Below are 18,886 nucleotides of genomic sequence, written 5' to 3'. Positions count from 1 at the left end.
ATGGAAGGTGGGGAGAGAACACGGAGATATCCATGGAAGTTAAATTTATTTTCAGTCAAGAAAGGGGTAAGAGCTAGCTTTTTCTCCCAGAGAGCAGTGAGTGCATCTAGTGTGAATGAATTCAAGAGTAGGTATGATAGCTGGGTTGGGTAATTTACAGCCTCCCTCAATGAATCCTTGACTCCCTGGAGGTCTTAGATAATAATAATAATATTTGCATAAATCTTACCATGAACACTCAGTAGGGAAATACCTCTGTAATTCTTACATTCAGTTTTATTTCCCTTTTTATATATGGGTACTATGAGAGCTCTACTCCAATCATCGGGAATTCGTCCCTCTGTCCAGGCTTTCTGGACAGAGGGACGAATGCAGTGCAGCCACTGTAAGATTTTTATACCACCATACTTATAAAAAAAAAAAAGTATGTAAAGTATAAAAAAGTATAAAAAAAAAGTATAATTTCTTATACCACCATACTTCCTCAACAGACTGCAAACAAAACCTATCAGATGGGGCTACCTCACTGGCCCAGACAATTGTGAGTGTGGGTCACCCTCTTGTTTGCTACTTTCTTCCATCACCTTGCACAAAAGAGGACCTTATATCCTGCACAGAAAGAGCAGTTGATTGTGCAAGATACTGGAGGAACATCTGACCATATCTATTGTATATAAGTTATGTATAGTTTCCCTTTTTCATATTTAATTATTATTTCCCTATATAATTCACCTACCAAATCTAAGATGATCTCATTGTAATGTATCCTAATTTGGTGTAAATCATGTTGTACCACTTACTTACTACTGTACTACTTGTGTTTGGATACGGGAAAAAAAAAAAAAAAAAAAAAAAAAAAAAAAAACATACTTCAGCATTTCTGGTCGAATATCATCTCTAACTCCTTTTACAGCACTCTTTCCTCCATTCCTAAGCTTCAACAACCTCCAAAATATTTTTCCACCTTCTTGATATTTATTTTCTATGTTCTTGCCAAAGTCCTCCCATGACTTTTGTTTAGCTAGTTTTACATTGTTTAGCTTTCTTACATTTGTCTCTGTATTCTCTAAGAGCACAAGTTGACTTATTTGACAGAAACTTTTGATATGCTTTCTTCTTTTCCTTCACTGACTCTTTAACTTCCTGTGTCCACCATGGAGTTCTGATTTTTCTATCCTTGCAGCCTCTCTGGCTGAATCAATCAGTGTTTTCTTCAAGGCTTGCCACTGAATCTCTAAGGTTTGGTTCCTATTCTGAAACGCTTTCATTTTTTCTTCAATAATCTTTGTGTATTTTAGTTTACAGTTCGCATCTGAGAGCTGCTCAACTTTTATTCGCTTTAAAACTTTCTTACATGTTATTCTTTTCAATATGAAATTCAATTTTATCCTGCTCAAGACTAAATAGTGGTCACTTCCAATTTCAAATCATCTGTACACTCTGTTGTCCTGCACCGGGGAGAAAACATCACTATCAACAATAATATAATCAATGAGACTTTTCTTATTCCTTGCCTCTTCTCTCCATGTGAATTTGTGCACATTTTTATGTTGGATCATGGTGTTAGTAATAACCAGTCCATGTCCTAAGCAGAAATCCAACAAGTATTTGCCATTATTATTAGCTTCACTCTTTTCTCCAAAAACTTAAATTCTTTTTTTGTATGTTTTGCAAAAATAATTGCTGTGACATTCTGCTCTCTCTAAGGACACCTAATTGCAATCAATCCACCTGTACCTTTTTTGTCATTTTTGCCATTATTTCATCTCCTATTATGTTTAAATGACCATACCATCTTAGATTGCTTCTACTATTTATATATTCAATATTAATAACATCAAGTTCTTTTCTGTTATAATTTTTAATATGGTTCTAACAGTGATGCTATTTGTCATCACTGGCAGAACTCAAAACTGTTGTATTTGTAGTTATCAGTCTTTGAGAGTCACTGCTTTATTTCTAATCCATATACTGAAATTGGTTTAAATATTGCTGTGTTGTATATAGGAAGCAGAGGAACCATCAAGAGAGGATCTCTTCCAGATCACCAAACATCTAAATACTTGAATACATTCAGAAAATGCATTCAAAACAGTCATTGGTAATTCATTCCACACACCCACTCATGACATAGTATGAGAAAAGCCTGAACCCATACTTCCTAACCACTGCTTACTAAGTTTCCATGATGATCCCCCCCCCCCCACATCAGCTAATATTTTACTTGTCTGCACTGCAAAATCTCCTTATGTTTCTACCATGTCAACTATCTTCTATTGGATTGTGATAAAGTGGAATTTTATGAACTCCTATCTTATATAGAATAAAGAACTTAGCAGGACTAGATGCCTCTAATTTACAAGGCAATATTTTGACAAACAGAACACCTCTAAAGGGTTGAAAGGGGATGGAACACAGATAGTAGTGAGTGAGAAAGAAGAATCCGAGGAAACTGAGCAAAATAAGACACTAAGTGAGATGCAAACTATCACTGGGGCACACGTTATTTCAGGAGTAAACGAAGCCCACAACATGAAGATATGAGATGCCATTAAAAGAGACACCCTCCCCTTTTTTTTTTTTTGAACACTAAGGAGGAACACTTGAGAGTAAGAAAATTTTTGGAAAAAATTTTATTGGAAGGGGAGGCCTATGTTGGATTGTAATAAAGTGGAATTTTATGAACTCCTATCTTATCACAATCTAACATGGGTTTCCAAACAAACAAAAAAAAAGGGAAATAAATATAGTAAATTGCCTCTAAGTGTAAAATAAGTATTATGTATATATATATCAAACATGTTCTGTTATGAAAGGGTAAATAAGTATGTATTTTGTGCCATTCACGAATGTGGCTAATTTAATATTGAAAGGGTAAAATATTAGCAGAGCATTATAAAATAACATGTATAAAAGAATTATAGAATGTAAGCACAAATTCAACAGTTGGGGGGGGGGGGGGGGGGGTGAAGTCCAAAGGTCATGGAGCTGTACGCGAGGAAGTGGCTCCAAGCAAACAACGTGACGTCAGCATACGTGCAATAGCGGGGGAGAGAATGGACGCTGATGACGTAATAGCACGTGAGAGTTCGCTGGAGATCGAATAGGGCAAGAAATGCCAAGAAGAAAAGAGGGAAATGTAAGGGTCATGCGACCCTGAAACAAGGTTTTTTGTTCCTGGATCTCCGGTGTGTTCGTCTCTCGTGGTGGCGTAGGGTGCCAGTGCCCGGTATCGGAGGGATCCCGATAGGCAGTTGCGGGTTTCGACGGTCGCATTCTCCGCGGAAAAGGGAAAGTCCGGCTGTCCACAGAAGGCCAGTTACCTGTGAACCTATGAAGCACTAAAGAGCCGAAAAGGGAAGATGTAAACTTTGTTTGTGTTACACTGAATATGAATGAAAGATTTGTGTCACGTTAATATGTTATAGAAGAAGAACATTAATGATATAGGATAGGATTGTATTGTTATCACTTTAGAAGAATACTGATTTTAACCTTACTATCTGTCGTCGTGTTAAAGTTCGCCTTTATCTTGAACGAAGTTAAGGATATGTCAGAGTAAAGAATTGGCATAATATAAAGAGATTGTGAAAGATATGAATGTTATCTTGTGTAGTCTGACAGAGCTACGGAGTTTTAGATTGATTGTGATAATAGTACATGACTAATGCATTAGCTAAGGTTAATATGATTCTTACTTTAGGAAGCTACTGTATAATATTTTATAAGTGTAATAGTAGTGTTTGAATATTATATACCTTGTCTGGAACTCCGTTAAGATGGGATTTTAATTTATGTTATTATGTGTATCAACTTTTAAGTATAATAAACCTTGCTTTTGATTCTAACAAAGACTTTCTGTGATTTCTGGAATCCGATGCACCGCTTATAAAATATTAATGCGAACCTATGCGGGATATTAAAAGGGTATATTTTGGCCACGTCTGCAGAGTTGATAGGTATCATTAAGTACTGTCCTGAGATTACCTCTTGGTTGTTAATATTAATAATCTAATAGCGCTAAGTGGCGCAGCAAAACAAATTTCTTGGCGTTTTACGAGAGGTAAATCTCAGACACTCTAATACTCTGGTACTGCCTCGTTCTCGAGGAAATTCCATTGTCCCTCAGAGGTACCACATGCTACCCGATAGAGTGTATTATGGAGATATAGCATAAAAGGTGAAAATAGTTGTAAATGCAAGAAAGTGACGCAACACTTCCATCTGTTCCTTACCATGAAGACCACATTCTCAGTCCATTCTTATATGCACAATTCCAAGAGCCCAAATGTCACCTTGGTTACCCTCTGCAGGATTTTATCAGTTGTCTCCTCTTCTAATCTGAACTCAGGTGATGATATCTCAGCATAACAGTCCAAATGTGGTCTTATCAAACGCTTCTATCCAATGGGAGAAAAATATTCATATTCAAGTTGGTGCCCTCTTTACGACACTGCATGTATCTGATGTACTGACTTAACCATCCTAACAGTGTGGTTCCTAAACTTGATGTGCTGTCCACCATCACTTCAAAGTGTCTAGCTTCACTGACCACTTGCAGCAAAACACCATTAATAAACTATTCTGTCTGGAATGTCTCCAGTCCAAAATGCATAACCTTATACTTAGCAACATACAATATAATTTGCCTAATGTTCCATTATGAGTATATAATTGTACATGTAACCCTCGTATAACGCGGTTTCGATATAACGTGGTCTGCAAAATTGTAGTAGCCCTTTATCTTTTCATATGGTTTTCACCGCGCGACTTAAAAAGCAAATTTTATATTCGTTAAATTTGTGTCTGCCTGTATCCTGCATGTAATTATAAGTAGCGAATTTATATTAGGGTAAATACCCTTTAGCACGCATGTACCTCAATTGTTTACCGTATAAAACGTTTATTGTTGAAAATTGTCCTCCTTTCTGCCAGGAAAGTGCATTAAAAATCATGAGTGTGTTCATCTCAAAGCTGAGCACTTTATTTTCTGGTGAGTTACATACAATATGCAATGCTTGTTTTTTTTGTGTAAAAAATTATTTTTATGGTAATGGCCACAAACTGCAATGAAAGGGAAAAACCAACATTGAAAACAAAATTAATTTCTCTCGAAGAAAAAAATTCAAAATCTTGGATCGGTTGAAAAATGGAGAAAAACCAGAAGTTTTTGCAGGGACTTTGATTTTAAATGAATCGACAATTCGAACAATCAAACAAAATGAACATAAAATCCGAGAAAGTGATTATTGCTCGGTCAACAGTAAGTGCAAAGCACATTGCTCGTGTATGCGATATTCTAATGGAAAAATGGAGAAATCCCTAATGATTTCGACAGAAGATTGCACATCAAAAGAAAATTCTTACGGATGGAAATCTTATTAAACAAAAAGCTCTCGAAGTTTATAAACATTTATAGTGCAGACCAGGTGTTCAAATGCAGATGAATCTGGGTTATATTGGAAAAAAATGCAAAAACGCACCTATATTTTGAAAAATGAAAGATCAGATCCTGGATTCAAAGTTTCCAAAGATAGAATTACTCTGTTTTGTAGTAATGCATCAGGTGATTACATGACAAAACCAGTGTTTATTAACCAATCCTCAAATCCTCGTGCTATGAAAGATTAAAATATGCACTATTTCATTTTGCTTAAAACATTTATGAATTATGTGCAATGATGTTTAAGTACAATTTGTAATTTTTATACTTTTATGCTATGTTGTATTTGTTTCATAGTTTATGTTTTCTTAACTTACATAAATTACCTGAATTAAATAAAAATATATTTTTTTGTTGGATATGTCATTGTTGTTTATATAATTAAAAAAAAAAAACGATTTCGGAACATAACCCTACTTTTTCTATGTGATCTGAGGCTTGCATAACGCGGCATTTCTGCAGAACCTAACACCCACGTTATATGAGGGTTACCTGTATATTACTATCCACACCAACCCTGATATCATTAACACACAAGTTAAACACCAACAGCCCAAGTAAAGAACCACATGTATCCCACTGGTCACCCTTCTCTGATAATTTTTAGTCTGCTCTCTATTCATGCCACAAGCCTATTTTGCATACCAATCCCACTGAGTTTCTATAACCTCCTAGGAATCCTGTCAAATGCCTCGATAAAATCCAAAAGTATTGCAGCATGCTCATTCCCTATCCAACTTTTCGGATTTTATTTGCATAACATAAGCAGATAGCTAAAGCAAGACAAACCTGGCTTTAAGTAATTCATGCTGTCCTCTATTTTTAAAGCATGCAATCACTTCTTGATCCATGGGTTGGATCAGTGATGTCGTGTTGGGAGGCAAGAACTGGACTTTGATGAAGTCAAAGTTGATTTCAAGAATGTCCTCTAAGTCTTGATGGTGGGCACTAGCATTGTCAAGGATCAGCAGTGCTTTCAAAGGCAAATTGTTGTCAGTGAGGAACTTCTTTACGCTCGGGACAAACACCTCAAAAATCCAATTACTGAAAACTTGCTGGTCTAACCAGGCTTTTGTATTGGATTTCCACATCAATGGCAGTTTGGACTTAACGATTTTCTTCCCAAAGCACCGAGGATTTTCTGAGTGGTAGATCAGAAGTGGCTTTAGTTTAAAGTCCCTGCTTGCATTTGCTGCTAATAACAAGGTAAGTCTATCTTTCATAGGTTTATGTCCTGGGAGCTTCACTTCTTCTTGCATGATGTAAGTTCGATTTGGCAAGTGCTTCCAAAATAACCCAGTTTCATCCCTGTTAAAAATTTGCTGTATCAGGTAGCCTTCCTTCCTGATTAAATCTTCAGATTTTTTAACAAACTTTTCTGCAGCCTCTTTATCTGCACTAACAGCTTCCCCCTGCCTGAGAACACTATGGATGCCTGTCCTACCTTGGAATCTGCAAAACCAGCCTTGACTTGCTTTGAATTCCTCAGTTTGATCTGAGGTACATCCTGGAGTTTTCTTCTGCAATTCTTCAGAAATTAACCTAGCCTTCTCACAGATCATTGCCTGAGTTACTGGATCTCCCTTCATCTGTCTTTCTCTAATCCAGGTGATAAGCAGCTTTTCCATCCCTTCACTGATTGAAGATCTATTCTTGTCAGAAATCTTCATTGCACCAGCAGACACCCTAGCATAGGAACGTCATACTCTTGAGTTACATCTGTAATTGTTCTACCTTTCTGCACTTTATCTACAATTTCTTTCTTCTTCTCTATGCTTTGGACCCATTCTTAAATTTCACTCAAAAAAGAATAACTGCGGATGCACAATTTTACTTTCTGAAAAATGCAGAATTGAAAATTAGCAAAAACAACATGAACAAACACCAACGCAGCCCGACAAGAAATGACAAATAACATCGCACAATTCCAAGCATGCCAATGCACTGGCCCGTAAAATTCAACTGTCAAATTGCAGGATGATGAATTGCAAGACACCATTGTATAATGAAATTATCTTACCTTCTTTCCACTCATTAGGAATCATACTTATGTTAATATAAGTTGAAAAATAGACATTGCCCATTTTTTTCCATATTTCTTTTGCACCTTTGCAGATATCCCATCCAACCCTACAGATTGGATGGGGTATCTTAAATTTAAGATATCTCTTCCATCTGTTTAAATCCTACTCTTGCAATATCTATAATACCACCAACTCATATACACCTTTAGCATCCTAAGATGCTAATGGGTCTGGCTGGAATGCATAGCTTACTGAAGAGATTGCTTAACTTCTGTATTCAGTAAGATTATTCTTCTGTAATTATTCCTCTTTTTAATTCCTTCATAAAAAAAATCTCATATTTCCCTTTGCTTACAAGGCCTTTCATTGTCAATTTCACCTTCTTCACCATGGCTATCCCTCCTAGTATGTTTTTTTAAGTAATATAAAAAAAAAATAATTAAAAATAAAAAAATGACATAACAGAGGAATCAGCAGTGTTTGGGAAATGGTCAGAGAATGTCAAACAAGCAAAAGTTGAACTTCTTGTTTAGAAATAGCACACAGAGGGTCCCAGCTGTCATCACTACTAAAATTGTAGGTATTTCCCCATCAATCTAGAAATCAGGTGATGTTCTCAATCCTAGCTAAATCTTGTGTGTCTATTGTTGATTTTGTTGAGTTCCTGGACCAAAATATCAAATTTCTCACAGGAAGAAAGAAAAGATTACTTTCCTGCTTCAAAGATCGACTACAGTTATAAGAAGAAAAAAAATCACATGAATTACATGATAATACAACTTTGAAGCAAGTGCTGTGCAAAAAGAAAATGTTGCAAATCCAGTACCAAGAGGAAGGTACTGGATTGTATTCAATACTGGATAAAAAGTCACCACTTTTCTCTCAGCATTGGATTCCCAACATTTTCTTTTCATGCAGCTCTTGTTTCAAAGTTATCAACTGAACTCTTATGTAATTTATTCTTCTAACTCAATGGCTTCAGTAAGATAATGCTTCTTACAGAAGTTTGACAACTTCCAAACACCACTGCTGATTGTTTCATTTTTTTTTTTTACAATTTTTTTACAATTAACAATTTAAGAGTAGAATAAAAATGACTTACCAATATACTGTTCTGCTAGTAAACCGTGGACATCTAATCACAAAAATTACACAGGACTGCAAATTTGGAGTCATGAAAAGTTGTCTGGAAACTTAACTGTTTCTGATTTATTTTTGACCGCTGATTTCAAATATCTCTTCTATTTATCTCTATCATGCAAGGATTTTTCACAAAATGGATCTCAATATTACAGTAAAATAGCTTTAAAATGTATTACATTAAGTAAAATAAGAGTATTTAAAATTTTCTGTCAACATTTTTGGAATGAAAGTACTGGAAAAAAATTTTTTAATTAAAGTAATTAAAGATTGATCTTTACTACATACTTTATATTTCATTGTGGTGTCTTTTTCTTTTTCCTTCAAAGTTTCTTTTTGATTTTTTTTTGTGAAATTCTTCTCCCGGGTTGTCTGTGCAATATCCAGCAATAGTCCGCCATCATGTTGACATTCCACCTGCCCTGATACCTTCTTTCCATTTCTTTGATGTCTGGAAGAATCACTCTCCTTGCTCTTTACTGACAGTTCTCAGATTCTCAGGAAAGTAATCTAAATGAGCATTGAGAAAGTGCACTTTTAAGCTCATGGAGCATCCCAAATCCTTGAATTTCTGTAGCATGTCTTCCACAATCATTTTATAATTGGGGTCCTTGTAATTTCCTAAAAATTTGGTCACCATCTCTTTCAAAGCTTTCCACGCTTCTTTTTCAACAGTTGCCATTTTTTCCTCAAACAGTTTATCCTTCATAAGTTTTCTGATGTCCAGACCGATAAAAATACCTTCTTTCAATTTTGCTATAGATAATCCTGGAAACTTTGCACTTATGTATTTCAAACACTCTCCTTCTTTCGCCAAAGCCTTGACAAATTGCTTCATCAATCCCAGCTTTATGTGAAGTGGGGGTAAAAGGATTTCCCAAGCAACAAAAGTTTCGGGTAACACATTTTTACTTCCAGGTTCTAATGTGACTCTTTCTGGCCATTCCTTCTTGATCCAATGTTGCTCTTGATCTTGGCTGTCCCACTCGCACATAAAGCATGGGTATTTCAGGACCATGTTCCACTGGGTGTATTGCAGATGGTAAATTAGGATAGGAAATGTCTTTTTTATTTTTCACATTAAAACCTCGAACATTCAAAGAACAGAAGTAACAGTCATCGGTATGGTTGCGGGGTACCCGCCATACCATGGGAATTCCGAAACGGAAAGATTTTTGTTCTCCCTTTGACCACCTAAGCTCTTCTACACAAATGGAACATACTATATTCAGCACCCATGGCTTATCTAAGTCACCAAGTTTCATCCCAAAATAGGCATAGTACACATTTTTCACAAAATCTGTAATGTTTCTTGGTTGTTTTTTTACTACTAACTCTCTGCATATGTAGCAGAAAATGTTAGGTGAATTTTTGCAACCTCTTGAAGCCATTACAAACACCACTTAAAACACAGTTAAATGAATTTTAATGAATGACATCAACGCTATTACACGACACTACATAAAAACATTAAAAAAAATGCAAACACGTTAAATTAAATCTTCGCACTAACTTAGAAAATATGCCAACTTTCAGAAATATGATAACCTTAGTAGTAAACGACTAAAGTTCAACTAAAGAATCACACAAGAAAATGTAAATGTCTGTGACAACAGGAAAATCATCTGTTATCTCAGCGAATCAGATTCAAAGTAGCCATCTGTGCTTTTATCTGCATTCCTCTCTCCTATCTTAAGAATGAGAATTTTTTTTGGAAATTTCTTTATTTACCATAAAAAGGCACTTCAATAAAGCACTAATACAACTAATTAGCTGTAAATAAAGGAGAATGAAAATAAATACCGATGCGCTGAATTGAAATCCAAATACTACTAATAAAAACAATAAAATTAGAAATTGGGTAAAATTGGTGGGTGATGGAATTTTTTTACTATTTTTTTCTGAACTCAGCACCTAAAAAAATCTATAAGAATCAATTATTACTTCTCAGACAACTTTTCCATCACAGGCCTGTGTTATTATATTATGATGTATAACAAATTCTCAAGATAAATCTTACCTGCTGTATTTTGGCCTGTAAAGCAGAGGTATCAGAAATATGTTGCTCATGGGTCCTCTGCATTCGTCCATGAAAAGCTTGTATTTCTTGTTGCTGCTGGCTAACCTTTTCTCTTAAGGATCGTTCTGTAGCAGTTGCCCGAGATTTTTCTTGTGTCATCTCTTGCCGGAGTTCCTTTAGTTTTGAATTGGCTGCCTGAACTAGTTTCTGTTCTGCTTCAAGTGCTTGATCTTTATCTTGTATTTGTTTCTTTAGAGTAGCTACTGGATCGTTTTTCTATAATTTTAGATAACAAATGAATACAGCATATTAAAGTTTTATAGCATAACTATATATATATATATAAAATATTCATGGAAACTTTCTACAATATCAGAAATCATAAATATTTAGTGCAACTTTCAAATGATACTGCTTCTTCTATGTTCTTTCTAATCTTTATCCTATCAAATCTATGAATTTATGATTACCACTTTATTTTATAGCTTAGCTACTTTAAGGCAGGGATCATTTAAAGATCTAAGATGGGTCGGCAACTGGCTGCCTGCAGCCCAAACGTGCATTTTTGGCAGCCCATAAAAGGTTGACCATACTTACATGCCGTTGTGCCCCCCCTTTTACCATCCTCTAATTGTTAATTACTCTTACAAGTTTATTTTTTTTCTTGTTTGTAACAAATTTCTTACTATACATGATATCACCCAAATACAAGGTATCCAAGCTCTTGCTCCCCTTAGTGTCCTATAACATTTATATTTTTTAGCTACGCCATTTAGGACATTTAGTTTATGAAAGCAAAATCAAAGCAAGAAGCAAATTCTTAAATATGTTTAGGACTGAAACAATCATGCAGTCATGACCTTAAACTCGCAACTTAATTCCCCACCCTCGCGTGGCTAGATGCGTATGTTATACAAGCGATGCATTGAATGGCAATTTCAGACAACTGAGTTTCCAATGAGCAAAAGTTTATTATACACATAAGCACAATACAATACATGAAAATCGTTAAAATTTAATTCAATACTAAGCTGAAACAATACAAAGCAATACTAACAAAACACAAATGATAGGTTATAAAATTCTATGTGGGAAGGGTGATTATGCGACCACAAAAGACTCCACACATACGATAAAAGGATATCCTTGCAAATGTTAACAATTGATTAAAACTTCTCATCTGTCTGAGCATAATATTATGATACAATACCTTAATTAAACACAATTAGTTTACGCACGTTAACTCACGAGAGTAATATGGGTTAAACAGTCCTATCGCTACAAAAGTAACTACATTCAATTCTTCAAACAGCTCTCAGACAAAATATAGATGACATGCATAAGTTTCTAGACACAATTATTTATCTATTAACACTGACAAGCTTATTCTCTTTCTATTCTTAAATGCACTCAAGTCCCAGTTCAACTCTCGTTCAAGCCTTTCAATTGATCAGTAACTGAACTACAATCACAGCCACATTAAGATTTTGTAATAATATAAGATTTTACAATACCGTTTGATAAGGATCTTCTATGCTAGTCTCTGCTCTTACTCATCTGTAATTTCTGAGGATGAATTCTTCTGTAGCGGACCATATCTGAGATTTCTGGGATCAAGGTGGGCCTTCACATCTTCAGCACATCAAGCTTCTTCCAAGGAAACACAATGGATCTGCGATTCCATAGTCGGGAGATTCACTATACGGGCACCTACTTCTCCACAGATTTTCCCTTTCCTTATTTTTTTTTTCAAGAACACGGTTGATATAACATGCAGTAGTTACCCTTCTTCTCAGCTGTATGGCATCCCTCCTTTCTATAATATGGAATTGGACTGAAATCCCACTTACTTTTTCCTTGTTGTGGCGGAAGGAGAGAGAACTCCTGACCATCACTCAGGAAAACCACATAAGACAACCCATACGAAGACTGGAGAACCAAGAGAGGGGGTGGGGGGTCCTAACCCTTTTATACCATGACATTACTGGCACCTTCTGCAATTAATCCTCTCCCCTCCGATGTCTGGATACGCTTTCTATGACCAATTAGGGTGACACTTTTCTGCCAAAATTCCAGCGGGCCATGTGCACGCGACTGACTCGTGGTGGTCCAAAATCAGGAACTTTGACCTTGGACCTCCTTGTTTCTTGTTAACCTTATGAGTCACATTTATTAAACTTTATCAGCTTACCAAAATTTTCTAAGAATTGACATAAACTTATAATCCCTTGTTTCAATTGTTTAACAACAAGCCTTTACATGCAAAAATTCTTATGACCAATGTTCTATAATTTAATTATCTTATTTTCTTCATATTACAAAAAATTTTCTTATGTGAGTTAACAAATATTCTCAGTTGTATTTCACACTTAGATGCAAGTATATTCCCCCCCCCCTTTTTTTTAAAGGTTCCTACTTGTTAAATTGTGATCAAAATAAATTCCTTTTAGGAACTTTATTAATCACAAACTTTAACAATGGCATGTGGCACATAAAATTTTATCATTAAAAAAAGATGTTATGGACATTTCAAGAGGACATTATCTACTGCTCAAGTGTTAAATCATTAAGTAGAGGTGCTGTGCTAAAAAGATTTTTTTAATTTACTTAAAATAGATATTTTCATGACAGAACACGAAAACACTGTCCCACAAATATCGGATAAAAAATGGATTATGTCTCTTGCATTTATGGTAGACATTACAACTACCTTAATTAACTTAATTTGAACCTGCAGGGCCAAGGTAAATCACTAGCAAAACTGATTTCTGACATAAAAGCTTTTGAAGGCAAACTATGTCTGTTGAAGAAATATATTATTATTACGGGCAACTCCAGGGAGTCAGACTCATCGAGGGAGGCCCCAAATCATATTCATCACAACTATTCGACATTCATACAGTATCTGTCATACTCGCCTTAAACTCATTCACTGTCACAGCATTCACCACAGACTCTGGGAGCGCATTCCACTCATGTAAAGAACCCAGCTCTAGCACCTTTACTAACCACACTTTTGCCCAGTTTCCATGAATGTCCACTAGTCCTCCCACAACCAGCCCTGTTCTCAAAAATATCTTCTGAATTAATTTTATAGAAACCCTTCAGTAATTTGAATGTCTCAATCATATCTCCCCTCCTCTGCCTATCAACCAATTTTTGCAATCCACAAATCCTCAACCTGTTCTCATAAGGTTCATTCCACAGACCTGCTATCATCTTGGTCACTCGCCTCTGGATTCTCTTCACCTCCTCCTCATCAAGAAGAAGAAGAAGAAACCTAGGTGACCAAATCTGGGCACAGTAGTCGAGATGGGGTCTTATCAAGGCTTGATACAGAGGAACAATAACCTGCTTGTCTCTACTTGTCAACATATTCTTCAGCTGATGAGCTGATTTAGCCACTTTTGCAATGTGCCCCCTAAACTTCAACTCCTTATCCACCAACACTCCTAAATCTCATGCCTCATCAATTTCCTGGGGTACAGTTCCACCAATGTAGTAATCTGCTGCTAATCTTTTCACCCAAAATGTATAACCTTACATTTTGCCATATTAAATTAGCATCCACTCACCTTAGCCAAGACCTCCAATCTATCCAAATCATCTTGCAAAATTTTGACGTCATCTACATTCACTATTGCCCTACCCAACTTTGCATCATCCGCAAACAAATGAACTATTCCTCTCAGATCCTTTCCTATATCATTAATGAACAAATTAAACAGCAGTGATCCAAGAACAGATCCTTGTGGCACACCACTAGTCACAGGCCGTCTTGTGGACTCTACTCCTGAATAAACCACTCTCTGATATCTCTCCGTCAACCACCCTCCTATCCATCTCACCAACCCTATATCCATCCCCATATGCTGCAATTTACTGATTAGAATTCCATGTGGTATCCTGTCAAAGGCCTTAGCAAGGTCCAGTAGAATCACTGTAAACCCATTACCCTTATCCAGTTCAGCCGTCACTGTGTTATAATACGTGAGCAAGTTACTGAGGCATGACCTACCCTTCACAAAACCATGCTGTCCTTGATACAGTATCCCATTTTCTTCTATCCAATCTTGTATTTTCCTCTTGACTATTTTATCCAAGACCTTGATAATGATTCCTGTTATGCTGATTGGGCGGTAATTTTCAACAGCAGCCTTGGAACCACCTTCATGCAGCAGAACTATTTTCCCCTCTTTCCACCCCCTTGGGACTGACGCAGACCCGAGGCTCAAATTAAACAAAATGGTCAAGGGCACTGACAATTCTTTAGCTGCTTCACATACGACACGAGCTGGTATACCATCCAATCCCACAGATGTATTGACATTGAGGTTCTGTAATAGACTAGTTACCTCTACTTCATTCATCCCAATTCCAGTATAAGCTGTTGGTTCTTCCATTCCTGCAATGTCACCACCTGGATGATATACTCTTGCAAAGTGCAAGATCGCTCAGTAATTCCACTATATCGACTGATTCGGTTACCTCCCTACCCTCAGCATTTTTTAAGATCATTCTACCATGAACATTTTTCCTTTTACTTGCAACATATTGAAAAAACTGTTTGGGATTCTCTTTAGCCTGCATGGCCAATTTTCTTTCGTAATCCACTTTTGCTTTTCTTAGCACCCTTGTTACCATCCTGGCCTGAGTTTTATACTCTTCCTGCGCCTGTTGGTCACCTTTCTCCTTAAATTCTCTCCACAATTGTTTCTTTTTTTGCAGCTCAAGCTTAATAGTGTTATTCATCCATTTAACCCCTACTTGATTTATTATTCGGACTCTTGGTATACAGTCAACCATTGCCTCCTGCAAACACTTCTTAACCACCTCCCATGCACTATCAACATCCAGCCCTTGCAGTTTTACATGCCATGGCACTGAGCCAAGCACACACCTAAGCTTGTCATACTTACCAGCCCGGTAATTCCACATGTACCCTGTCTTAATTGTAAATTCCACTCCTTTAGCCACCTCCCAAGTCATGACCTTATGGTCACTCTCACCAATTGGTGGCAACATGGTCATGTTCGTTACAGCGACATTCTCAGTTGCAATTACTAGGTCGAGCACTCTCTGCCCTCTGGTATTTTCCACTACATGCTGCCGCAGATAGTTCCCTTAATAACCGCATAAAATCCAATTCCTTCCTCCCATGTGCCCTCTCCTCTTTCCAGTCAATAGTACCATAATTGAAATCACCCATAATAATTACCCTCCTTCCACTCATTTCTTCTATTTGCCTATGCATACTATCCCCACCATCTATTCCATCACCTGGTCTATAGCAGCACCCAATTGTATATTTTGTTCTGCTAGATTCTATCTCACACCAAACAGCCTCAAATGTGCTCTTTTCTCTATCCTGCAGTTCAACTTCTATACTCCTTGGCTGCAACTCATCAGCAACACTCCTCCCCCCTTTTTATTCACCCTGTCACTCCTGAACACGCTATACCCGTCACATTCAATCCCACTAGCTTTATCATCTTGTGTCAGCCATGTTTCACTAATACCAACAACCTGTGGCCTGGAAGTGCCAACCAAGGCCAAAAACTATTCCTTCTTGTTCCTAATACTCCTGGCATTAGTGTACATGAATTGCAGAAGCCCATTTGTCCCATCCCTACTTTGATGCCTTATACTTACTATCCCATTCTGATTTGTTGTCCTTTGTACTCGCTCGGGCATAATATACTCATTCATACAAATGAATGAGTATATTATGTCTAGTTTCCCTGAGTCTGTACATTCACTTTCACATCATTCATCAACACTTTTTCAAGCCTCCGTACACCAACTCCATTCAAATGTAACCCATTCATCTTATATAAGTCCTTTCGCCCATCAAGCTCATTCCGTACATCCACAAATTTCACATCACTCTCCATGATGGAAGAAAATCTACATCATTATATATGTTGCAAATCTGCATCTACAGTTGGATGGCAAACACAAAAGGAAACTTTTGTTGGTATTATTGAAGATTTGCAACCAGAATATTCAATAAGATTTGTGGATTTTAATGAAAATAGCAACTGCACTCTTTTAATGTTGACATTGATGATGTACGAAACCGACTACAGATGAAAGTTTTGGAATTACAACACAATACAACATTAAAGAACGTATTTTCATTAGAAAATATCCAAATATTTTATCGATGCTTACAAAAAAATTTTGAAGGATTAATCAGCTTTGCAAAGAAGATGATAGTCGTATTTGGAAGCACATACATATGCGAACAAACATTTTCTGCCATGAGTTTTAGAAAAAATAAATTTCCTTCTCTACTGACTGATGAACATTTGCATGCTTCGATTCGAATTTGTTCCTCAGATTATGAAGTGGATCGATCTAGATAATTTGGCTAAGGGAAAACAATCACAAAAGGCACATATATTGTGATGCATAAACTATATGACTGTTTTTTTACATAATATTTCATTGAGTTTCATTTTCATGCTTGTTTCATATCTCATACTTTAAATATTTCTGTTTTTTTTTAAGATTGATATAATAAAAACTGATAACTTAAGTATTTTTTTCACTCACTATTTTCTATTAATTAAATGCTTGTGGCCTGATTATTAAAAATAAAAGCTGAATGTGGCCCGCGAGTCTGAAAATGTTGCCAATCTGAGATCTAAGACAACCAGAAAGAGGCCACTCGTATTTTAAATACCAAGAACCAACTAGGGTGTGGTTTCGACAATGTATACACCCTTCTCAGAGTGTACAGCATTATTGAGTATCCACTTGGTCAATAAATAAATAGGACTGGACCGACAAGAAACTTGCCAACCTAACTGTTCCTTATTGCTAAAAAGGAATATCTATAGCAATTACTATAACATAATAGTAAACATGATTATATGATTGGGAAAATATTGGACATCATTTCATCTCCAACATGCCCTTTACACGTTAGGTTCAGAGGAGGCCTGTCACAGCCAAGTACCTTGGCTTCACAGAAAATTAATCCACAAGATAAGGCAATCAATCCTATCTGCATAATGAGCTCTGTCTGGCAATTGTATATATTCTCCAACCAGTTGGTCTTGCAGGAAGTACGTCCTGCTATCTCAGCATGGGACCATCTAACTCACCCTCAACTGAAAAGCTCTTATACAAGTTTTTAATATCCTAGACAGGACTGAAACTCAGGTCTTTCCAAACAGCAATTGTCTATCATATGGACTATTATGACTGAATTGGCTATTGAAACTTATTTGCATTTACAATCTCATCATAGTACAAAGACAGAAGAAGAAAAAATTTTTCAAAGTAGCAGAAAGATCAACTAAAAAAAAAACTTGGAATTATTTTTGAGCAACTTTAAGAAAAAATAATAGTGATGGCAAAATCTTGCTGATTTTAGTCCAAATGCATTGTTATTAGCATATTCCAAGATAAAACTGAACAAATTCATAAAAAGAACAGACAAGAAATGAGAAGATACTTATGTTACAACATATTGTCAATGATAATAGCTCAAAACTAATCCATCATATCCAAGTATGTGGGATTGGGGGAGGGGAATTGTTATAGTACTCTACATAGCAATCTCTTAAGAAATTATTCAGAATACAAGTATAACACTAAAGTCATAAGAGACTGCCATTTGGTTACAAAGTGAATAAAATTTGCCATTAAAAACAAGCAAGAAATTAAAAAGATCAGGGTTGGACATCATTCAGATAAACTTTAGACTCAAAACACAAATGCTGGCAAAAATTTTAGACTGCATCACAAAAGTAACGTAATTGGCATTTATCAGATCTCATTATAATTAGAAAAGAAATCACAAATACAGTCTGATCTTATATGTGAAACAGCTATATTAATACAGAAAGAATAGACAAGATAACAGAGGTAGCAAAATATATGCTAAACAGAAATCAGCTAAATGGATAAGAGAACAAAATTTCACACCAAAAATATTTTGATCATACAAAGAAAAAGCATTTGAATTTCTTTCAGTTATGTTCATCTGGATTTGAATCTTAATACCAGGATATAGGATTAATCAACATTGGAATATAATATTATTTATGTCTGAATAATAACAATAGTCAAGGCTCTACATATTTTAATGTTCATTGAGTGGTTACAGTTTAATGGATACATCCCATCATTCACAGAACCCACTTTGTCAGAAAGAGCCTCACATGTCCATACCAGGCTATATAAAGCAAATAGGCAGATATCAAAAGATGGTTGGCAGTCAGCTACTGTGCATGCACACATTTCCAC

General features: G+C 36.1%; 1 protein-coding gene across 4 annotated transcripts in view; it reads right to left on the bottom strand.

Moving 5' to 3' along the window:
- Positions 1-18,886, bottom strand: part of LOC150102363 (uncharacterized) — a 445,051-nt gene that overhangs the window by 354,710 nt on the left and 71,455 nt on the right. For all 4 annotated transcript variants that reach the window (XM_090398788.1, XM_090398787.1, XM_090398791.1 and 1 more), the window contains exon 4: positions 10,628-10,903. In XM_090398788.1, coding sequence (XP_090254914.1) covers positions 10,628-10,903 — 276 coding nt within the window. The remainder of the gene's footprint in view (positions 1-10,627; positions 10,904-18,886) is intronic.

The sequence above is a fragment of the Typopeltis vanoorti genome, chromosome 10, assembly GCF_054136105.1.
Source record: "Typopeltis vanoorti isolate ZY-2024b chromosome 10, IOZ_Tvanoo_1.0, whole genome shotgun sequence".
Lineage (NCBI taxonomy): Eukaryota > Metazoa > Arthropoda > Arachnida > Uropygi > Thelyphonidae > Typopeltis > Typopeltis vanoorti.
Note: the sequence above shows the minus strand (reverse complement) of the source record. Positions and strands in the feature narration are given on the sequence as shown.